The 25,268-nt window shown below is 38.8% G+C and overlaps 1 protein-coding gene and 1 pseudogene across 1 annotated transcript in view; one reads left to right on the top strand and one right to left on the bottom strand.

The window, feature by feature from the left end:
• SLC35F3 (solute carrier family 35 member F3) overlaps window positions 1-13,308 on the top strand; it is a 442,027-nt gene extending 428,719 nt beyond the window's left edge. Inside the window, exon 9 of the mRNA XM_072755953.1 lies at window positions 13,159-13,308. Coding sequence (XP_072612054.1) covers window positions 13,159-13,164 — 6 coding nt within the window. The 3' untranslated portion in view covers window positions 13,165-13,308. The remainder of the gene's footprint in view (window positions 1-13,158) is intronic.
• Window positions 13,309-14,503: 1,195 nt separating this feature from the next.
• On the bottom strand, window positions 14,504-21,622 carry LOC140598609 (ADP/ATP translocase 2 pseudogene; annotated as a pseudogene).
• Between the last annotated feature and the right edge of the window lie 3,646 nt (window positions 21,623-25,268).

The raw sequence follows: 25,268 nt of genomic DNA, 5'->3' as shown, positions 1-25,268 counted from the left end.
AACGTTCACAGGAGCAATGCCTACAATAGTCAAACTGTGGAAGGAGCCTCGATGTCCTTTGACAGATGAATGGATAAGAAGATGTGGTCTATGTATACAATGGAATATTCCTCAGCCATTAGAAACGACGAATACCCACCATTTGCTTCAATGTGGATGGAACTGGAGGGTATTATGCTGAGTGAAGTAAGTCAATCGGAGAAGGACAATCATCATCTGGTTTCACTCATACGGGGATTATAAGAAATAGTGAAAGGGATTAAAGGGAAAGGAGAGGAACTGAGTGGGAAAAATTAGAGAGGGAGACAAACCATGAGAGACTCCTGACTCTAGGCAATGAACAAAGGATTGTGAAAGGGGAGGTGGGTGGGGTTTGGGGTAACTGGGTCACAGGCACTGAGGAGGGCAGTAGAGGGGATGAGCACTGGGTGTTATACTGTATGTTGGCAAATTGAACTTCAATAAGAACAAATAAAAAAATTTAAAAAATACTCCAGAGAAAGTATAATCAAGAGTAGAAGCCACCGCCCCTACATACCTCCAGAGAAACACCACACTGAGATAAAATCATAAAGGGGCAGCGCTGGGCATCCGCTCCTAATGGAAAAAGCTAAGCCAGAGAAATGCAGGCAGTCCCATTGTGTGCCCTTAGGGGTAAATCCTAGAATGCTTGCTAAACAGAGGGATTATTACGCTGCCAGAGAAGAGCTGTATTTGTTTGAGATGGTGAAGGGAACTGAGCTAAATTGAGCTAATTTAGGCCCCCTAACCCAGAAAAGTTGAAGCAGAAAAGGAAATGATGCAGCTGATTCTGCCACACAGTGATTATTCCCTGAGGAGTTCTGACACAGGAGACCCCCCCAGTGAGCCTGGGAGAGATCCCACACACAGAATCCCACTCAGCCATAATTCCCATCCCTTCCCCTTAATCTAAAGAGTCAGGGTACTGACGAAGACACAATCTAGGAGTGACAAACATGAACAGACCAACTACTGAGATTCACTGAGCATGAAAGCAAACCCAATACTGAATGACACTATTAAACCGAGAGGTCAGGGGGATCCCTGGGTGGCTCAGCAGTTTGGCGCCTGCCTTCGGCCCAGGGCGTAATCCTGGGGTCCCAGGATCGAGTCCCGCATTGGGCTCACTGCATGGAGCCTGCTTCTCCCTCTGCCTGTGTCTGCCTCTCTCTCTGTCTCATGAATAAATAAATACAATATTAAATAATAATAATGATGATGATGATAAATAATAAACCCAGAGGTCAGGAATAAATTTGCGGAAAGAGAATGTATTAAATGAACATAAGAAGTCTTTAAAATAAAGCATGATTAATATTTTCAGAAGATTGTCTAAAACAATTAGAGTCAATCCTAAATATCAGCTCTTGTGACTGATGGTATTCCTTGAAACAGATCTAATATGATCTGAAACTGTATCCAAATACTGTAGAGGTTTTGTGTTATGTCACTGGTTTTTTGTTTTTGTCACTGTTGATATTTGCATGTAGATGCTCTGCTGTGCAGAGATCTGCATGGCTGAAATGCCTAGGTTAGAGAAAAAAATAAATCTTTCTTCTCAGAATGCAACCAATTCTTGCATCACAAAATATATTTTCCCGGGAGTTGACAATCCCCCATTTGTGTTCCAATTCATGGTTTTAAAGATACTCACAATTTAGTGTAATATTCATAACAATTGTACTTGGTGATTAAAGAATATTTTCAATGTTAAGCAATTCATAATCAAAGGTATATGCAAAGTGGCCTACATTTAACATGAATGAAACATGGTACCAATTTGTTACCTTGGTAATGAGATGAAATTGAAAATAGCTATAGTTTTATAAAAACATTTGCTAAATATTTAATTCAATTTTGGAAAATTAAATACAATCTAACTCTTTTAGTAACGTTTTTTTGTTTCATAGCCATTGATTACCATTTAAATTTTAATTAATTATTTTATTATTTTAGAAGAACTATACTATGAATGTATGTAAAAATAATTTTAATTTAATTTAATTTTAATTTTTGATTTATTTGTATTCTTTACCTGGGCTTCAATCTACATTATTGTGAATATATATTCAAATTTTATGTACTTTGAATAAATTACATTTACTTTTTAAAACTGAAATATAATTGTTTCAAACGTACAACATAGTGATTGGACAAGTCTATATTTATACAATGCCTGCCATCCTGTTGCCATATAAACTTACCATCTATAATGTAGTTACTCTGTCACCATACAAAGTTATTAGAATATTATTGACTGTGTTTCCTACGTTGGACTTTTCATCCCTGTGACTTATGTGTTTCATAACTGGAAGTTTGTACCTCTTAATCTCCTTCATCTATTTCACCCATTCCCCCCTCCCAGCAATCACTAGTTTGTTCATTGTATTTATGAGTCCTTCTGGTTTTATTTGTTTGCTCATTTGTTTTTTAAGTTCTACATGTGAGTGAAATTATACAGTCTTTCTCTTTCACTGTCTGACTTATTTCACTTAGCACATACCCTCTGGGTATATTCATATTGTCACAAATGGCAAGATTTCATTCTTTTTTGTGGCTGAATAATATTCCATGTGTGTGTGTGTGTGTGTGTGTGTGTGTGTACATACACACATTTTTATTCATTTGTCTATCAATGGATCTTAGGTTGCTCCATATCTTGGCTTTTGTAAATAATGCTGCAATAAATACAGGGTGCATATATCTTTTTGAATTAGTATTTTTCTTATCTTTGGTAAATACCCAGCAGGAATCTGGTTGTTCTGTATCTATGATATATCTATATCATATGGTAAGCTCTATTTTTAAAAAGATTTTATTTATTTATTCATGAGAGACACAGAGAGAGAGAGGCAGAGACACAGGCAGAGGGAGAAGCAGGCTCCATGCAGGGAGCCCAATGTGGGACTCGATCCCGGGACTCCAGGATCACGCCCGCCAAAGGCAGGTGCTAAACCGCTGAGCTACCCAGGGATCCCACAATTTTTAACTTTTTAAGGAACCTCCATACTTTTTCCATAGTGGCTACACTAATTTACATTCCAATGCACAAGGGATCTGAGTTTTCCTCATCCTTGCCAATACTTGTTATTTCTTGTCTTTTTGATACTAATCATTCTGATTAATTTGATTGGTGTAAGATGATATTTCGCTGTGTGGTTTTGATTTGCATTTCCCTGATGGTTTCCCTGGTGATGTTAAGCATCTTTTCATGTACCTATTTGGCCACCTATGGTAAAAGGTCTACTCAAATCTTCTCATTTTTAATGGGATTATTATTTTTTTTAATTTTAAAAAAATTTTTAATTTATTTATGATAGTCACACACACACAGAGAGAGAGAGAGAGAGAGGCAGAGACACAGGCAGAGGGAGAATCAGGCTCCATGCACTGGGAGCCCGACGTGGGATTCGATCTCGGGTCTCCAGGATGGCGCCCTGGGCCAAAGGCAGGCACTAAACCGCTGCGCCACCCAGGGATCCCCTTTAATGGGATTATTTAGGGATTTTTTGGTGTTGAGTTGTATAAGTTCTTTATATATTTTGGATATTAACCTCTTATCAAATATATGATTTGAAAATACCTTCTTCCACTCAGCAGATTGTCTTTTCATTTTGTTGATTGTTTCCTTTGCCATGTAAAAGCTTTTTGATTTGATTTAATCCCAATATTTTATTTTGGCTTTAGTTTCCTTTGCCTGAGGAGACATATCCAAAAAATGTTGCTAAGACTGATGTCTAAAAGATTATTGCCTATGTTTTCTTTTAGGAGTTTAATGGTTTCAGATCTAATATTTAGGTATTTAATTCATTTTGAATTTGATTTTGTGTACAGTGTAAGAGAGTGGTTCAGTTAGATTCTTTTGTATGTGGCTGTCCAGTTTTCCCAGCACCATTTATTGAAGAGACTGTCTTTTCCTCACTGTATATTCTTGGCTCCTTTGTTGTAGGCTAATTGACCATCTAAGTGTGGGTTTATTTTTCGGTTCTCTATTCTTTTCCTTTGATATATGTATATTTTGGGCTGCTACCATACTGTTCACTATGTGATTATTATAGCTTCGTAGTAGTTCTTGAAACCTGGGATCATGATACCTCCGCCTTTGTATTTCCTTCTCAAGATTGCTTCAACTATTCTGAATCTTTTGTGGTTCCAAATCAATTTTAAGATTATTCTAGTTCTGTGAAAAATACCATTGGCACTCTGATAGGAATCTCATTGAACATGTAGATTGCTTTGGACAGTATGGACATTTTAAAAATATTAATTGTTATAATCCATGAGCATAGACTATCTTTTCATTTGTTTGTTTCGTCTTAAATTTCTTTAATTAATGTCTTATAGTTTTTGGAGTATAGGTAACTTTCATTCCCTTAGTTAAATTATTCCTGGATATTTTATTCTTTTTAATGCCACTGTAAATGGCATTATTTTCTTTATTTCTCTCTCTCCACTACTTCATTATTAGTGTGTAGAAACACAACAGATTTTTATATTTTATTTTGTATGCTGTATCTTTATGGAGTTCACTTATTAGTTCTAACAGTTTTCATTTTTTATTTTTTTAATATTTTATTTATTTATTCATGAGAGACACAGAGAGAGAGAGAGTCAGAGACATAGGTAGAGGGAGAAGCAGACTCCATTCAGGGAGCCCGATGTGGGACTCGATCCCGGGTCTCCAGGATCACGCGTTGGGCCAAAGGTGGCGCTAAACCACTGAGGCACTCGGCCTGCCCAGTTCTAACAGGTTTTTAGTGGTGTCTTTAGGATCTTCTATATGCAGTATCATGTCATCTGCAAATAGTGGCAATTTTACTTCTTCCTCACCAGCCTGGATGTCTACTATTTTTTCTTGTCTGATATAACTAGGCCTTCAGTACTATGTTGAATAAAAGTGATGATATCCTTGGATATCCTTGTCTTGGTCCAGATCTTGGAGGAAAAAATAATTCCGCTTTTCATAGTTGAGTATGATGTCAGTTGTGGATCTGTCATATATTATGTTGAGGTATGTTATCTCCAAATCCACTTTATTGAGGGTTTTTATCATGAACAGATGCTGAATTTTGTCAAATGCTTTTCCTGCATCTATTGAGATAATCAGATAGTTTTATCTTGCATTTTGTTAATGTGGTATAGCACGTTGATTGATTTGAGAATATTTGACTACTCATGCATCCCTGAATAAATCTCACTTGATCATGGTGAATGATCTTTTTAATGCATTGTTGAATTCAGCTTGCTAATATTTTGTTGAGGATTTTTGAATCTATGTTCATCAGGAATATTGGCCTGTAATTGTTTTTGTTTTTGTTTTTGTTTTTGTACTGTCTTTTGGCTTTGGTATCAAGGTGATGATGACCTCATAGAATGGATTTGGACATTTTCCTTCCTCTTCTATTTTTTGGAATAATTTGAGAAGGACAGGTATTAACTCTTTTTGAAATGTTTTTGTAGAATTCACCTGTGAAGCCATCTGGTCCTAGACTTTTGTTTGTTGGAGATCTTTTATTACCAGTTCATTTCATAAGTAGTACTGTAAGTCTGTTTAGATTTGCAGTTTCTTCTTGATTCAACTTTGGGAGATTGTGTTTCTAGGAATTTATCCATTTCTTCTAAGTTGTCCAATTTGTTGGCATGTAATTTTTTATGGTGGTGTCTTATAATCCTTTTTATTTCTGTGATATTGATTATTACTTTATCTTTTTAATTTATTTTATTTATTTGAGTCCTCTTTTTTTCTTGATGAGTCTGGCTAAAAGTTTACCAAGTAAAAAGTAAATTTTGAAAAGTTACTCTTTTCAAAAAACCAAATCAGGGCTTCATAGATCCTTTCTATTGTTTTTAACCTATATTTCACTTATTTCTGCTTTAATCTTTATTTAGCTTCCTTCCTTTTGCTAGCTTTGGGCTTTGTTCCTTTTCTAGCTCTTTTAGTTGCAATATTAGGTTGTTTATTTGAAATTTTTCTGGTTTCTTGAGGTAGGACTGTATTGCTGTAAACCTCCCTCTTAGAAGTGCTTTTGCTGCATCCCAAGGATTTTGTACCATTGTGTTTTCATTTTTATTTGTTTCCATGCAATTTTAAATTTTCTCTTTTATTTCTTGGTTGACCCGTTCATTGTTTAGTAGCTTATTGTTTAGCCTCCATGTATTTATGATCTTTCCAGATCTTTTTCTTGTAATTGATTCCTAGTTTCATACTGCTTTAGTTAGAAAAGAAACTTGATATGATTTCAAATTTCATAAATTTATTGAGACTCTTTTTGTAGCCTAACATGTGATCTACTTTGGAGAATGTTTCACATAACATGCACTTATAAAGTAGTGTGTTCTGTTTTGGATAAGGTGTTCTGTATATATCTGTTAGGTCCACCTGGTTTAATGTGTCATTCAAAGCCATTGTTTCCTTGTTGATTTTATATTTGGATAATCTATCCATTGATGTTTCTACTATTATTGTATTACTGTCAGTTCCTCTCTTTATGTCTGTTAATAATTGCTTTATGTGTTTAGATGTTCCTATGTCAGTTGCATAGATATTTACAATTGTTACATCCTTTTTTTGAATTGTTCCCTTTTATCACTATTCAGTGCCCTTCTTTGTCTCCTACTACAGTCTTTATTTAAAGTCTATTTTGTCTGATATAAGTATTGCTACCCTAGTTTCTTTTTTGCTTCCATTTACATGGTAAAATTTTTTTCCAACCCCTCATTTTCAGTCTGTACATGTCTATAGGTGTGTATGTCTTTAGGTCTAAAGTGAGCATCTTCTAAGCAGCACATAGATGAATCATCGTCTGGCTTTTTTTATCGGAGCATTTAGTCCATTTACATTTAAAGTACTTATTGATAAGTAAATACTTATTGCTATTTTATTAATCGTTTGATTTTTTTCTTGTAGTTTTCTGTTCCTTTCTTTTTTCTTGCTTTCTTCCCTTGTTTCTTTGATGTCATGTTTGGATTCCATTCTTTTTGTATTTTGTGTATCTGTTGTAGATTTTTAAATTTGTAGTTGCCATTAGATTTATATCTTAAGTGTAGAACAGTCTATATTAAGTCAATGGTTACTTGATTTTGAAGACATTCTAAAAGCACTAAATGTTTACTCCCCACTCCACATTTACGTATATTATATCATGTGTTTATATCTTTTTATTTTATGTATCCATATTGATTTATTTTTGTAGATATAATTGATTTTACTGCTTTTGTGTTTTAACCTCCATATTGGCTTTATAAGTCATTAATCTGTTTGCTTTTACCTGTGAATTTTTTTACTTTCATTAATTTTCTTCTAGCTATGATCTTTTATTTCAAATCAATTCTCTTTAACATTTATTGTAAGGCTAGTTTAGTCGTCATGAATTCTCTTAACTTTGGGAAACTTCTTTAAAAAAAAAAAAAAGTTGGCTCAGGCGGTGGCTCCACTGGGAGGAGGCTGCGCGACCCTGGGAGCGCAATTCCAGCAGGGCAGGCCCCGGAGCCCAGGGCACAGGGGAAACAGCCCAGGATCCTGCGCTCCCCCTGGGACAGGCAGAGGCCAGGAGGGCCCAGGACAGCAAGGACGCTCCTGCCAGCGGGTGCCCCCAAGCTGTGCAATCGTCGCCCGTGCCCCGGAGCATCCAGGCTCCTGCAGACTGCGGGAGCTGACTTCAGAGCTGGAGAGCTGGCCGCCATCACTGTAGTTCCTCCTCCTGGTGTCACCTCGTACCTGGGACTGAGCGGGGATGTCACAGGATAAACAGCTCCCACTGAGCTGTGCACCTGGCAGGGGGCTGGGCAGCTCCCCCTGGTGCACACACCTGAGAATCAGCACAGCAGGCCCCTCCTGCAGAAGACCGGCTGGAAGGACAGGGGAAAAGCAAGTTATTGACCAAGCAGTGCTGGAAAGTTTCAGGGGAAGTCGAGGGATTTACAATATATAGAATCAGAGGATACTCCCCCTTGTTTTTTGTTTTCTGTTTGTCCCCCCCCCCCTTTTTTTTCTCTCTTTTTCTCCTTTCTCCAGTACAACTTGTTTTTGGCCACTCTGCACTGAGCAAAATGACTAGAAAGAAAAACTCACACAAAAGAATCAGAAACAGTCCTCTCTCCCACAGAATTACAAAATTTGGATTACAATACAATGTCAGAAAGCCAATTCAGAAGCACAATTATAAAGCTACTGGTGGCTCTAGGAAAAAAAATAAAGGATTCAAGAGACTTCATGACTGCAGAATTTAGATCTAATCAGGCAGAAATTGAAAATCAATTAAATGAGATGCAATCTAAACTGGAGGTCCTGACAATGAGGGTTAACGAGGTAGGAGAACGAGTGAGTGACATAGAAGACAAGTTGATGGCAAGAAGGGAAGCTGAGGAAAAAGGAGAAAAACAATTAAAAGATCATGAGGATAGGTTAAGGGAAATAAATGACAGCCTCAGAAGGAAAAATCTACATTTAATTGGGGTTCCAGAGAGTGCTGAGGGGGCCAGAGGGCCAGAAAGCATATTTGAACAAATCATAGCTGTGAACTTCCCTAACTTGGGAAGGGAAACAGGCATTAAGATCCAGGAGATAGAGAGATCCCCCCCTAAAATCAATAAAACCGGCTCAACACCTTGACATTTAATAGTGAAACTTGCAAATTCCAAAGATAAAGAGAAGATCCTTAAAGCAACAAGAGACAAGAGATCCCTAACCTTTATGAGGAGAAGTATTAGGTTAACAGCAGACCTCTCCACAGAGACCTGGCAGGCCAGAAAGGGCTGGCAGGATGTATTCAGGGTCCTAAATGAGAGGAATATGAAGCCAAGAATACTCTATCCAGCAAGGCTCTCATTCAGAATAGAAGGAGAGATAAAGGGCTTCCAAGATAGGCAGAAACTGAAACAATATGTGATGACCAAACCAGCTCTGCAAGAAATATTAAGGGGGACTCTGTAAAAGAAAGAGGAAGTCCAAGGAAACAATCCACAAAAACAGGGACTGAATAGGTATCATGATGACACTAAATTCATATCTTTCAATAGTAACTCTGAACGTGAATGGGCTTAATGACCCTATTAAAAGGCACAGGGTTTCAGACTGGATAAAAAAGCAAGACCCATCTATTTGCTGTCTACAAGACACTCATTTGAGACCTAAGAACATCTACGGCCTGAAAATAAAAGGTTGGGGAACCATTTACCATTCAAATGGTCCTCAGAAGAAAGCAGGGGTAGCCATCCTTATATCAGATAAATTAAAGTTTATCCCAAATACTGTAGTAGGGAGATGAAGAGGGACACTATATTATATTTAAAGGATCTACCAACAAGAGAACCTAACAATCATGAATATTTATGCCCCTAATGTGGGAGCTGCCAAGTATATCAATCAATTAATAACCAAAGTTAAGACATACTTAGATAATAATACACTTATACTTGATGACCTGAACACAGCGCTCTCTATAATCAACAGATCTTCTAAGCACAACATCTCCAAAGAAACAAGAGCTTTAAATGATACACTGGACCAGATGGATTTCACAGATATTTACAGAGCTTTACATCCAAATGCAACTGAATACACATTCTTCTCAAGTGCACATGGAACTTTCTCCAGAATAGACCACATACTGGGTCAGAAATCAGTCTTAACTGATACCAAAAGATTGGGATTGTACCCTGCATATTTTCAAACCATAATGCTTTGAAACTAGAACTAAATCACAAGAAGTTTGGAAGGATTTCAAACACGTGGAGGTTAAGGACCATCCTGCTAAAAGATGAAAGGGTCAACCAGGAAATTAGAGAAGAATTAAAAAGATTCATGGAAACTAATGAGAATGAAGTTACAACCATTCAAAATCTTTAGGATACAGCAATAACAGTCCTGAGGGAGAAATACATCGCAATACAAGCATCTGTCCAAAAACTGGAAAGAATTCAAATACAAAAGCTAACCTTGCACCTAAAGGAGCTGGAGAAAAAACAGCAAATAGATCCTACACCCAGCAGCAGAATAGAGTTAATAAGGATTCTAGCAGAACTCAATGAAATCGAGACCAGAAGAACTGTGGAACAGATCAACAAAACCAGGAGTTGGTTCTTTGAAAGAATTAATAAGATAGATAAACCACTAGCCAGCCTTATTAAAAAGAAGAGAGAAAAGACTCAAATTAATAATATCATGAATGAGAAAGGAGAGATCACCACCAATACCAAGGAAATACAAACGATTTAAAAAAACTTATTATGAGCAGCTATACACCAATAAATTAGCAATCTAGAAGAAATGGACACATTTCTGGAAAACCACAAAGTACCAAAACTGGAACAGGAAGAAATAGAAAACCTGAACAGGCCAATAACCAGGGAAGAAATTGAGGCAGTCATCAAAAACCTCCCAAGACACAAAAGTCCAGGGCCAGATGGCTTCCCAGGGGAATTCTATCAAGCGTTTAAAGAAGAAACAATACCTACTCTACTAAACCTGTTCTGAAACATAGAAAGGGATGGAATACTTCCATCACCTTAATTCCAAAACCAGACAAAGACTCCACTAAAAAGGAGAATTATAGACCAATATCCCTGATGAACACAGATGCAAAAATTCTCAACAAGATACTAGCCAATAGGATCCAACAGTATATTAAGAAGATTATTCACCATGACCAAGTGGGATTTATCCCCGGGATGCAAGGCTGGTTCAACACTCGTAAAACAATCAATGTGATTCTTCATATCAGCAAGAGAAAAAACAAAAACCATATGATCCTCTCAAAGATGCAGAGAAAGCATTTGACAAAATACAGCATCCATTCCTGATCAAAACTCTTCAGAGTACAGGGATACAGGGAACATTCCTCAGCATCTTAAAAGCCATCTATGAAAAGCCCACAGCAAATATCATTCTCAGTGGGGAAACACTGGGAGCCTTTCCCCTAAGATCCATTCCGGGAAGTCCATTCTCACCACTGCTATTCAACATATTATTAGAAGTCCTAGCCTCAGCAATCAGGCAACAAAAAGAAATAAAAGGCATTCAAATTGGCAAAGAAGAAGTCAAACTCTCGCTCTTCGCAGATGATATGATACTGTACGCAGAAAACCCAAAAGACTCCACCCCAGGATTGCTAGAACTCATACAGCAATTCAGCAATGTGGCAGGATACAAAATCAATGCCCAGAAATCAGTGGCATTTCTATATACTAACAATGAGACTGAAGAAAGAGAAATTAAAGAGTCAGTCACATTTACAATTGCACCAAAAAGCATAAGATACCTAGAAATAAACCTAACCAAAGAGGTAAAGGATCTATACCATAAAAACTACAGAACACTTCTGAGAGAAATTGAGGAACACGAAGAGATGGAAAAATATTCCATGCTCATGGATTGGAAGAATTAATATTGTGAAAATGTCAACGTTACCCAAGGCAATTTACACATTTAATGCAATCCCTATCAAAATACCATGAACTTTCTTCAGAGAGTTGGAACAAATCATCTTAAGATTTGTGTGGAATCAGAAAAGACCCCAAATAGCCAGGGGAATCTTAAAAAAGAAAACCATATCTGGGGGCATCACAATGCCAGATTTCAGGTTGTACTACAAAGCTGTGTTCATCAAGACAGTGTGGTACTGGCACAAAACAGACACATAGATCAATGGAACAAAATAGAGAACCCAGAAATGGGCCCTCAACTCTATGGTCAACTTATATTAGACAAAGCAGGAAAGACTTTCCACTGGAAAAAGGACAGTCTCTTCAATAAATGGTGCTGGGAAAATTGGACAGCCATGTGCAGAAGAATGAAACTAGACCATTATCTTACACATACACACAGATAAACTCAAAATGGATGAAAGATCTAAATGTGAGACAAGAATCCATCAAAATTCTAGAGGAGAACACAGGCAACACCCTTTTTGAACTTGGCCACAGCAACTTCTTGCAAGATATATCTATGAAGGCAAGGGAAACAAAAGCAAAAATGAATTATTGGGTCTTCATTAAGATAAAAAGATTCTGCACAGCAAAAAAACAGTCAACAAAACCAAAAGACAACCTACAGAATGGGAGAAGATATTTGCAAATGACCTATCAGATAAAAGGCTGGTATCCAAGATCTCTAAAGAACTTATTAAACTCAACAGCAAGAAACAAACAATCCAATCTTGAAATGGGCAAAAGACATGAACAGAAATTTCACCAAAGAAGACATACACATGGCCAACAAGCAGAAAATGCTCTGCATCACTGGCCATCAGGGAAATACAAATCAAAACCACAATGAGATACCACCTCACACCAGTGAGAATGGTGAAAATTAACAAGACAGGAAACAACAAATGTTAGAGGATGTGGAGAAAGGGGAGCCCTCTTGCACTGTTGGTGGGAATGTGAACTGGGGCAGCCACTCACGAAAACTGTGTGGAGGTTCCTCAAAGAATTAAAAATATATCTGCCCTATGACCCAGCAATTGCACTGCTGTGGATTTACCCCAAAGATACAGATGCAGTGAAATGCCGGGACACCTGCACCCCGATATTTATAGCAGCAATGTCCACAATAGCCAAACTGTGGAAGGAGCCTCAGTGTCCATCGACAGATGAATGGATAAAGAAGATGTGGTCTATGTATACAATGGAATATTACTCAGCCTTTAGAAATGACAAATACCATTTGCTTCAATGTGGATGGACCCGGAGGGTATTACGCTGAGTGAAATAAGTCAATCGGAAATGGCAAATCATTATATGGTCTCATTCATCTGGGGAATATAAAAATTAGTGAAAGGGAATAAAGGGAAAGGGGAGAAAATGAGTGAAAATATCCATGAGGGTGACAGAATATGAGAGACACCTAACTCTCTTGGGAAATGAACAAGTGGTAGTGGAAGGGGAGGTGGATGGGAGAGTTGGGGTGACTGGGTGATGGGCACTGAGGGGGGAACTTGATGGGATGAGCACTGGATGTTATACTCTATGTTGGCAAATTGAACTCCAATAAAAAATTTAAAAAAACAGTTATTTGGTTTCACAGGCTACTAAACCAATATTCTCATTAATATAAGAACTCATATCTAATTAACGTGTATTATTTCTTTAGTGATTGCTTACTTTAAATCTGCAATTTTTATTTTTCCTGTTTTTCAGATTTGACATTAATTTCTGTGTTGCCCGTTCCACATGGACTAATGCCTGTATCTTGCTCCCAAGCAAAGATAACGATGTACATCTCTTATTTAGAACACTGGTCTTCCAAGAGGGGTGTGTAGGCCATAATAGATGTATAATATGCTTTTTAGGGGATCCCTGCATGGCTCAGTGGTTTAGCACCTGCCTTTGGCCCAGGGCATGATCCTGGGGTCCCAGAGTTGAGTCCTCCATCGGGCTCCCTGCGTGGAGCCTGCTTCTCCCTCTGCCTGTGTCTCTACCTGTGTGTGTGTGTGTGTGTCATGAATAAATAAATAAAATCTTTTTAAATAATAAATAAAAATAAATAAAAAGTTTCTTATTTAAAAAAATTTTTTTTTTGGTAATCTCTATGCCCAACATGAGTCTCTAACTCATGACCCCAAGATCAAGGCACATGCTCTTCTGACTGAACCAGCCAGGGGGCTCTAGGAAACTCTTTATCTCTCCTTTTCTTCTGAGTGTTAATCTTCCTGGGTAGAGTGTTCTTGTTTGCAAGTTTGTTTTCCTTTTAGCCCTTTGAATATATTATGCCACTTTCTCCTGGACTGCAAAGTTTCTGCTGAAAAATCAGCTGATATCCTTATGGGGTTTCCTTTGTGTGTAATGGATTTCTTCTCTTGCTGCTTTAAAAATTCTCTCTTTATCATTACTTTTTGCCATTTTAGTTATCACTTGTCTTGATGTAGAGGTCCTTGGATTACTCTTGGTAGGCGCTGTCTGTGATTCCTGGATCTGGATGTCTGTGTCCTTCCCTAGATTAGACAAGTTTTTAGCTATTATTTATTGATATAAGTTTTCTGCCCCCCTTCTCTTTCCCTTCTTCTTCTGGGATCCTTTTAATGTGAATATTATTGTGCTTGATGATGCCACTGAGTTCCCTGAACCTATTCTCATTTTTAAATTATTCTTATTCTTTCTTCTTGCTGTCTAGCTTGGTAGTTTTCCATTACCTTGTCCTCCAGATCACTGATCTGTTCTTCTGCCTCCTCTAAACTGCTATGGATTCCCTCCAGTGTTTTTTGTTTGTTTGTTTATTTGTTTGTTTAGTTTTAGTTATTTTTTTCAGATTTTTTTATTTCTTCAAATTTATTTTTCAGGAATGACTGAAAAAAACATAATTGAGTCCCATCAAAATGGAAATGGCTTTACAAGAAAACTGGTCATATGAATATTACTGCTTCACATTTTCAACTAGTAAATAGTTGCTGTTGATAAATAGTCAACAGTCTGTCAAGAATGCTCAAGATATGTTATATAGTACAGCATGCCTGTTCACAGGGGCAGGGGGGACCTAGGAAATAACTTATGTAAACTTCTTGATTTCATCAGACAAGACAAGCATAAAAGCACCACCATGACTCTGAGAACACTGGCATATGTGCCCTTGAAAAAAGCTTTGGCTCCTTCATCATGAGCAATCTTCCTCCAGTAGTCAAGCTTGCCTGTGTACATGACGTCAGTTACTTTGTACCCTGACTGTATCAACATACGGTGATGAACAATGTCAAATGGATGGGAAGTCAACCCAGGAATCACTGCTAATATTATCCAACTGATGAAGATATGAGTATTCTTGGGGCCTGGAAGCATTCTTTTGCAGTGTCATATATATCAAAGTATAGCTCGGTAGATGATAATACTCTGCACAGACACATTAAAGCCTTGGCACAGACCCTTAATCCCATCAGATTTGTAGATCTTAGCCAGACAGTCACCATGGTCTCTGAATTCCCTTTCAGCTCCAGCTTTGCCTACTCAGTAGGGGCAAAATCAAGAGGATACGCAAAATGCAAGGATGTGGCCAGTGGCACCACCTGACACTAGATTCCTTACAAAGTAGCACCAAAACTGGGTTCTCTTGTCCACATCACCCTAGAAGATCTGCTTGTATTTATCTTTGAAGACAAAGTTGAGAGCCTGAATGGGAAGTATCTGATGACACTGGCCAGGTTATCATGTCAGAAGGAGAGGATTCCCTGCTCCCTGGGTATATAAGCCACGAAGTCTATAATGCCCTTGTATTGCTTATCTGTGGTGATTTGCTTGCTGGCATACTCCATCTACAACAGAAGCTTGACATACTTGATGGGTACTACTGCGGTCTTGGAGATGGCCATGACTACTTCACCCACCAGGAAGTCCTTAGCAAAGGACACAGCAGCACCTGTCCTGTTGAAAAAGGAGGTGGGCAACTGCCTAGCTATTGAATTTTTCATGGTCTGATTGGTTCTGTTTTATATTTTCTCTGTCTTTGTTGATGTCTCACTGAAATCTTCCACTGTTTTCTCAAGTCAACCATTACTTTGAATTCTTTATCAAACATATGCCTCTCTCTCACTTAGATATTTGCTGTGATATTGTCCTGTTTTTCATTTGGGACATATTTCTCTATCTCCTCATTTTGTCTCTCTGTGTTTGTTTCTATGTATTTAGGAGGTCAGCTTTGCCCTCTGTTCTTGAAAGTCGTGGCCTTGTGTAGAAAACATCCTATGGTGCTCTTAGCACAATGCCCCCTAGTCACCAGAACCAGATGCTCCAGGAAGGTCTCCTAAATGGGCTGCATGCATTCTACTCTTGTGGCTGAGCCACATTTGCATTCAATCCTGTCTTCTGGAATGACTTGCTTTGCCCATGGAGCAGGGTCTGGTCCTTGAACTGTAAGGTCCATTGGAGTCCTCTGTAAGCTCCTCAGTGGGTAGGGTCAGCAGTTGGGCTAAGTGTCTGAAGTTAGCCTTTCTGCTGCAATTGTAGCTACACCAAACAGCAGGGCTTTCTCTTGCATGGCCAGCTTAAAGGCTCAGCTCTTGGAACTGCAGATCTACTGGTGAGTTGAGTTGTCTCTGCCTCTCCCTCAGTCTTTAGGGTGGCACTAATCCCTGCAGGGGCTGCTTGCAGGGTGTGGGATGGGTGCCTGACTAGGAGGGTTGGATGGGGTGGGGCCATAGGGGAATCCAACGGCAGGTCATATGGTGCTAGCAAGCTCAGTGGAGAATGTTAGGGCTGATTCTCACAAGTGTGTTGCTACCTAGTAGGCTGGGGTAGAAAAGAAAAGGCACCTACCAGCATTCTTGTTCTTGGAGAAGTCTCCTAAAGATCCCTGTCCCTCCAGCACATGTTCTGAGATTAGTAAATAAGTCTCCTTTATGTATATATACCTGAGGTGCTTTTCAAACTGCTGCTTCTGTGCTGTGCCTCAGGCCAGGTTATTTATTATGCTGGCTCCTAATAGCATGGACTCAGTTTCCTATCTCACTCTGGCTCTCTTGGAGTTAAGCCTGCTGATTTTTAAAATACCTGGAAGTAAGCCTTGCTGATCTTAAAAGCTTCTGAAGTTAAGCCCCACTGATTTCCAAAGCCAGATGTTATGGGGACTCATCTTCCTGGTGTGGAGCTCCAGTACCTGGGGTGGGATCTGCTCCTCTTGCTTCTCTGTTTCTCTGCACCTGCAGTGTCTCACCTGGGTTTTGGATCGCAGCTGCATCTCCCCCCTCCGATGCCCCTTCTTGTGTGGCCTCATCTCTAGGATTAGCTGTGGAAAGTCTGTTCTGCCACAGCCCTTGGCTCATTTTCACAGTTTGTTGCAGAAAAGTGTTCGCTCAGCGTGTCTGTGGGATGAGGTGAGCTCAGGATTCTCCTCCTCCACCAACCTCCTCCTGTCTCTTGTGAAAATACTTATTTAGCAACATAATTTTGCTGAAATGATGGCAAGAAAAATGTATTTTGTAAAATAAATATCTACTTCTGTATAACTTACTTACATATCACTGAAATATTTATGCCTTCCCTCCTGCCCCAAACTCATGTTGAAATCCTAACCCCTAAGAAGTTGAGGCCTTTGGGAGTTGATTATGTCACAAGGGTGGAGCCCTCTTGAATACAACCAGTGCCATTATAAAAGAGATCCCATAGAGCTCCTACCCTCTGCCACGTGGGGATACAGAGGAAGTCTAAGACCCAGAAGAGGACCCTTACCTGAGTCTGCTAGCACCCTGATCTCAGACTTCCAGGCTCCACAACCATGAGAAAGAATTTCTGTAGTATTCTGTATTCTGTTATAGCAGTGCAGACATACATCCACTGGACCTCCAGATATGTAATAATTTAATTCGTCCATCTTTGACATTTTTGCACTTCTTAGTCATATAAAAATCATATCTTTAAACATATTTCATAATGTCACCATACGAAGCTACATTTGTCAAGGTAAAGGATAAAACATATTTTGTTTTTAGCTTGATTCATAACTTTTACTAGCTATGTAGAACATGGGCTTCCATTTGTCCCAAGTGACTAGAAACAGGCCAGGATAGCCTGGAATAATTTAAAATATATTTGTAATCCTTATGAATGAAAATATATTACAGCCACCCACTTAAAAACAGATTCTCAGAGGGGATTTTAAAATGTCACTGTGTGCTACACATAGTAGGTAAAATGATGACAAAATGACAGGGGAAAAAGAGGTTAAATATAAACAATTGAAAAATATATATATATACTGAGGAAATGCTACAAAAAAGAAAGTAGATGAGATAATATTAGTATTAGTTAATGTAATAGAATTCAAGGCCAGAAATATTAACTGCATATATATATGGACTTTATATTGGTGGAATATATAACTATATACACCTAACAAGACAGCCATCAGCTGTTATAATAGTTTTGAAATATAAGAAGAGAAATAGGCGAATTCATAATTATAGTGATATATTTTTATATGCCTGAGTAATCAACAAATAATTCCATAAGAGAAATGTATGGGGTTTGAGCAAATAACCCAGTAGCTTAGCAGTCTAGATGGGTGATAGAATCATAGATACACGAAGAGGTACATTTATGCATATGTGGTAGGTAGGTAGGTAGGCTGACTGATTTACCCAGTGGGGGCTATAAATATTACAAACACCCATGGATTAATTTGAGATCTTACATCACATGCAGCAAGAATGGAATGTTTGAACTGGCATTGGGATAATAGAATGAAGGAGGTAGGGGCAGATTTCCATTAAAATAGGGAGATCTGAGGACTGCCTGGGTGCCTCAGTCGGTTAAGTGACCAACTCTTGGTTTTGGCTCAGGTTGTGATCTCAGGGTCATGAGACTGAGCCCCAGGTCAAGCTTCACACCTTGCCCACAGTCTGCTTGGACTCTCTCTCCCCCTGCTCTCCCCCTGTTCTCTCTTGCTCTCTCTCATTCTCTCACCCTCTGTCTCTCTTTCTAAAATAAGTAAATAAATCTTTAAAAAATGAATGAATGAGTGAATAAATGAATGAATGAATGAATGAATGAATGAATGAATGATAGGGAGCTCTGAGTAGGATTTGGTGATCAGTGACTTGCAAGGAACAGGTGGTTGAGAGGAGACATTCTGGGCAGAAGGACCTGAGGGACCAGCCTGCACAAAGGCTCTAGAGTAGGGAAGTGCTTAGTGAGTCTGAAGACAAGTAAGGCAGCGCTTAAATCCCTCTGACAGTGCCCTTCACATGTGGGTCTCTCTGCATGAAATACCCTCTGCCCCCTTCATAGAAAATGTCCACACATCCTACAAGGTAGGCTCAGAGTTCATCCTCCATGAAGGCCCTTGGTTCTCCCAGGAAGAATGTGTCCCTCTGTCCTTCATGCCCACAGCAGTTGGCCCATAGCTCAGTCTCTGTGTATATCACATTGTGGCTTTTGGTTTTCATGTTTGACTCCCACCACCAAACTAGAACTAATGAAAGGCAAGGACTTAGTTCTGCTTCCCAGTAGGTCAGGCTCAGTACCTAAGACACTCAGTAAGTATTTATGGATCAAATGAAAGATGTCCTGTATTAAACACTACAATTCCTCTTTTTGCTACTCGTTTCCTGTCTTTCATGCAAACATCAGGTGTGTTCTTGAGCATCTTCCATGTCTCTGTATTATGAGGAGCAATTGGAAAATTATCAATCCCTGCTCTGGTAGAGCTGAGAGGATCGATACAGGTGTGATGGGAGGAGAAAGGTAATTAACAGCTCTGTTAGGAAAACACAAAATGGATGTAATCTCCAATCCCTGAGATTTCTTGAAGAATCTCCATTGGCTGAGTCTGGTAGGACATATGGGATTGGCTGCTGAGCTGGAAGGAGAAAGGTATCAGGGTGACACAGAGGTAAGAAGTAGTAAAGCCAGGGCAATGAGGGTGTGGGTGCAGGGCCACAAGGGGCCCGAGTGAAAGAGCAGAAAGGAGTGGGCCTAGCCAGGGCAGCTGGGGTTGGAACCCCCCCCCGCCCCCACCGCAAAGTGAGGCCCAGAGACCAAAGGGCTGTTTGTTCTCCGGGAATGGAGCCACACGATGCAGGCTGCACTTTGACAGCTTTGTCCGAGGGTGCAGAGTGGGCTTGATGGGAAAGAAAATATGGAGCTCAAACCACACAGGATCTGTTCCCCAAGGCCCTGGGTCCTATGGGGCTTGGCAGCAGCCTGAGGTCAGGTCTGCATCACTCAGCAACCCCAAACCCTACTGAGCACATGAAATGTGACTAGTCCAAGGTAAAACACGTTTTAAGTTAAAATACACGCTGGATTTAGAAGGCTTAGCATGAAAGAAAAGTATATTATTAATTACAGAGTGAAATGATATATATCATTTAGATTTCTTTCTTTCTTTCTTTCTTTCTTTCTTTCTTTCTTTCTTTCTTTGAGAGAGAGAGTATATGGGGAGGGGAGAGAGAATATCCAAGCCGACTCCCTGCTGAGCATGGAAACGGACCCAGGGCTTGACCTCAGGAGCCATGACATCAGGACCTGAGCTGAAACCAAGAGTCAGTCGCCTAACTGACCAAGCTACCCAGGCGCCACAATGATAATATGTTAAATCTATTGGGATAAAGGAAATGTATTGCTACACTTAGTTTCACCCAAGTCGTACTTTGTTTATGTGGCTACTAGCAACTGTAAAATTACATGTGTAGCTTGACTTATGCTTCTCTTGGATAATGCAGCTCTCTATTAAATGGGGGTAATTGAGTGCCTACTTCAGTGGGTTGCTATAAAGATTAAATGAGGTCATAATTATAAAAGGTTTAGCCTGGTGCCTGACAAAAAGCAAATGGTCACAAAAAAGAGGACCACCAAGCTATGACTACACGGTGTATTTCATTGCCGCTAACATCCCATTTTTGTTCCCACATTTCTGCAGCTTGGACACTAGGATGCACCCTACAGTTGACAGTGTAGTCACCTGTTCCCAGTTATAAAACATATTTGTCCCTGCCTGTGTACCCAGGTGCCCTGCACTTCTCTTCCTTTAAATCCAAGATCAAATGACCCCTAAAATATCATAGTATTAATGACTATCACTTATCTTTTTATTTGTCCTATAACTCTTCTCTATCATACTAACATATAGAATTTCTTTATGTTTGTTGCTTATTGTCTCTCATTTAGACTGAGCATTCCATGTTCATCTAGGTGGTTCTTTGCTGTCTCTCGAGCCCCTAAAACAGTGCTTGGCACACATTGAATAAATGAGCAAATGGCGATGCCTGGGTGGCTCAGTGGCTCAGCAGCGGTTGAACATCTGCCTTTGGCTCAGGGTGTGATCCTGGGGTCCTGGTATCAAGTCCCACATCAGGCTCCCTGTAGGGAGCCTGCTTCTCCCTCTGCCTATGTCTCTGCCTCTCTGTGTCTCTCATGAATAAATAAATAAAATCTTTTTTTTAAAAAAATGAGCAAATGAATGAAATCCTTTTATGTGATAGGCATTGTTCTAAGTGTTTGGCAGGGATTATTTCATTTAACATTTACAAGAAACCTAAGGTAGAGATTACTATCATTCACATTCTCCATTAAGGAAACCAATACATGCAAAGTTCCAGTCACCTGTCCACGGTCACACAGCTTGTCATCAGGGGAGGTAGGATTCAAGCCATCTGGCCCCAGAACCTACACCTTTATCTGGTACACTTTGCTGCCTTTCCAATAGCTCCTACTCTGGTTCTTTAGAGGACAGTATGGCCTATGGCCTATGTCTTCCACTAGACTGAGCTTCTCAAAGGCTGAGACCCATTCTCATTTGTCCTTTTCCCCCACAGCCTAGCACTGTGCCTGGCACTGAGCATGTGCTTCATGTCTCTGAAATAAGCCAGCTATACAAATATGGAGCAAGAAGCATGAGAGAAATTTCACAGGTTCCTAACAGGCAGACAAAGGACCAGTGAAAAGGAAGAGCATAGAATGGGAAACTCTTATGGAGAGAGGACATTATGGGTCCAGTTTTGAGCTTATTGGAGTAATGGAAGGACAGTCCAAGAGGGACTGGGAAAGAGAAAAGTGGCCCAAAGTTTCCTTTAGGACAAAAACGTAGACTCACAGGTCTTTCTGGCAGAAGTGGTAGCTGAAGCTAGGAGAGTGAATCAGCCTGCCCAGGAAAACAGAGCAAAGGAAATGCAAGCAAAGAAAAAAATGAAGAAGGGAAAAGGATGGCTCCTTGGAGCATAGCTCTAGTTCATGGAAGGAAAAAGACCAGGAGCTGGTGCCGAGATGCAAAGGAAATTCAGAAGGGTCTCTGCAGCACCGCTGAAGTCAGAGGATCTTTCCCCAGTTTCTGTCCCTGTGTAGGTGTCTGTGACACTGTTTTGTAAAACAGTACAGATTATAAATAAAAAGTCCGTGGGCAGCAACCGAAAAACAGCACCTATATTTTCAGTGCTCCCGGGTCTGTCTGGCCCTGCCCAGCAGTGATTTGAGGGATCTACTCAGTTCTGACTGGAGCTGTACCCACAGGAAGTTTTCCTCTGGGTGGCAAGAGCCAGCACAGCGCTCCTCCCACTGACTTCTCCCCGCCTCCTCTCTCCTCCAGGCAGGTTGGGAGACTACACTCCCATGGTGTCAAGACAACACATTTGATATCATCTTTTGGCACTTCCTTTCTTACTTGCCCACAGCCTTCCACATTTTATAAGGGGAATCTAGCCTTTGCAGTTCTTATCCTGCATTGTGTTTTTGTTCATTTGCCTTATCGGCATCTCAAAATTTCTCTTTCCTTAGTTGTTTTGGCTCTGTTGGCGAAATCCGTGTTTCTCAGTTGGTGAAGCATGGACTATTGATTTTTCACCTAGAAGAGCATGTAAGATATTAAATCTATTAAAAATATAGTAGAAACATTGTAAACGATCTGGGCAATCATTATTTTTACCTTTCTGTATATTAAAGATGACCTTTTTCAGACTAAACAATTACTCTATTTGTTTAAAAATTGTGACATATAGGAGGGCACCTGGGTGGCCCAGTTGGTTGAGCATCAGACTCTTGGATTTGGCTCAGCCCCCACGTTGGGCTCTGAGCTCAGTGGGGAGTCTGTTTTAGATTCCCTCTCTCCCTCTCCCTCTGCCTTTCCTCTCCCACCCCAAATAAATAAATAAATCTTTAAAAAAAGCTATGTATCATTCATACAGAAAACTGGATAAAACACACTTGTACAGTTTATTTAAAGAATAATTATAAAACACCCAAGACCAGAAACAAAACTTTGTCAGTGCCTCAGGAGGTCCCTGTTCATTTCATCCTGATCATATCCCATTTTCCTTTTGTTAATGATTTTACTACTTACGAATGTATCCAGGATAGCTGAGTTTTGCAGTTTTTGGACCATATGTAAGTGGAAATACACAGTATCTATTCTTTGGTTGACTTGCTCTTTTTACTCAATAGGAGATATATCATATTATTGTAAATAGCTATAAATGCTCCTTTCATTGCTGCATATTTCAGAATATGACTATACCATAATTTATTTGATTGTTGGTATAAGTTTGGGTTGTATGTTGTTTTTAGCTCTAACAAAGATGCACATGTATAAGTGACTGTGCAGAATAGAATTTTAGTCAGAGTGAATGTGTATCTTTAATCTTGAAATGCCACACTCTTGTCCAAAGTATCAATTGTATCAATTTATAGTATCATTTGTGTATGAGGATCCTGCCTCTTCATCCTTCTCAAACTTGTTACTAATTTTTAAATTATTATTGGGTCTGGTTGGTGTCTAATAGTGTTGCATTGTGATCTGAATGTTCATGTTTGTGGTTACTAACAAGGATGTATGTATCTTCTTATATTGCTAGTTTGTATTTCCTCTTTGGTACTAGCCCATTTAAGCCTTTTGCCTATTGTAAAAACTGTATTTGTCTCTTTCTTGTTAATCAAGTATTCCTTATATAACCTGGGTACCAATTCTTTGTCTTACAAACTTCCACGTTGTGGTTTTGTCTTTTCCACTTGCTTTATGGTATTATTTGGTAAACAAAAGTTCTTAATTTTAATGTAGCTGAATTTATTGATCTTTTCCTTTATGGCTAAAAAAATTTTTTTTCTTGACCCCAAAGTCATAAAAATATTCTTCCGTAGGTCCATGCATTTTATCTGACATTCTTGGAGCCAGATGTGTTTTGTTCTTTGGACATTGGAAAGGTACTATGGAACACATACAACATATTTATGTAACATTCTCAAAAAGAACTGGGAGACCACCTATACTCAAAAACCAATATTTAAACATTACTATTTCTGTAGCAAAACCTATGTTACCTAACTAATATATAAATAATGACTATAAAGAGCTTCCTATCACTAAGCCACATTTTTCACCTAATGAGTTCTAGAGTTTGGTGTTTCTTAAGTGTGGGGATTTTGTAATCAGTACAGGTTATGGCCGCCTCATACAGTAAGGATGGAATTATTTTAAAGTTTAGAGGAAACCGCTGGTGGTGACATGGACCTGGAATTTGCATGTGAAGATTCTTTCTTACTGATTTAAATTAGGGTTTAAGAAGATTCATATTTTCTACTCTTGAGTAAGCCAGTTGTTTTTCTTGAAATTTGTGCATTTGTCTAAATTTTTTTTGTCTAAATGTTAAATTGTTTATAAGATGTCCTAACTTTTTTGACGTATATAGCTTTCATTATTGATATAGGTTAAATCTCTTTTATTGTTCATTACTAAGATATTCATCAAAATTGAGTAATAGACTAATAAAATTACTAGTCTTTTCTTAAGAAAAAAAAAAAAACAACTTCCGGATTTTTAAATCATTGTGTGCTGTGGTCTGCTAGAGGATTGGCTCTGAACATACCAAAACAAAACACCAGCCTGTTTGTTGATTTCCATAGAGTGAATATTATCATGGACAACTTCAAGCCACTAATTTCATGTTAGTGGCCATGGAGTAGGGAAAAGGTATGCGCAGTTGATTCTTCAGAGCCAGTAACAGATGGTTTCCCACACATTGCTTTTGTTACCCATTTCGTTCATTCCTGCTCTTAATATTATTTCTGTCATTTTACTTTTTGTTTTCCTTTTTCTGACTTCCTGAAAAGGGATGTTTAGCTAAGGACTTTTTTTAGCCTCTTTTCTAATATATTTTGGGCTATAAATTTTCCTCTATGTCTTGTTTTAGCTGCATCCCACAGGCATCGCTGTTGTATTTTATTGTTCACCTCTTGTTATCATTATGACTCCTTCTCTGACCAGGATTTATATGGATTTGTTAGAATTCTTTATTGATTTCTAGCTTAGTTGTGTAATGGTCAAAAAACATGCTGAATGATTTCAATCTTTAAAATTTATTAAGACTTGCTTTACAGCTAAGGATGTGGTTGATTTGGGGATGTTTTGCTTTCAAAAAACATACATTCTAATTTTGGTTGTGTTCTGTGTATATTCATTAGGTCAAGTTTATTATTCATATTATTCAAATTTTCTGTATCCTTACTGATTTTTCTTGTCTTAAAAATCACTGAGAAGGCTTATTAAGGTAACCTGACAGAATTATACTTTTTTCTTTGTAACTCAGTCAAGTTTTACTTTATTTTACATATTTATCACTATGTATAAACTTAAAAATTTAAATATACTTCTTTTTTCAACTCAGAAGTCATCCAAGACCCTTTCTTTTTATATGTTGATTTCCATAGAGTGAATATTATCATCATGGACAATTTCAAGCCACTAATTTCATGTTAGTGGCCATGGAGTAGGGGAGAGGTATACACAGTTGATTCTTCAAAGCCAGTAACAGATGGTTTCTCCCACATTGCTTTTGTTTCCC

The sequence above is a fragment of the Vulpes vulpes genome, chromosome 4, assembly GCF_048418805.1.
Source record: "Vulpes vulpes isolate BD-2025 chromosome 4, VulVul3, whole genome shotgun sequence".
Classification (NCBI taxonomy): domain Eukaryota; kingdom Metazoa; phylum Chordata; class Mammalia; order Carnivora; family Canidae; genus Vulpes; species Vulpes vulpes.
This window is presented reverse-complemented; position numbering and strand designations above follow the sequence as displayed.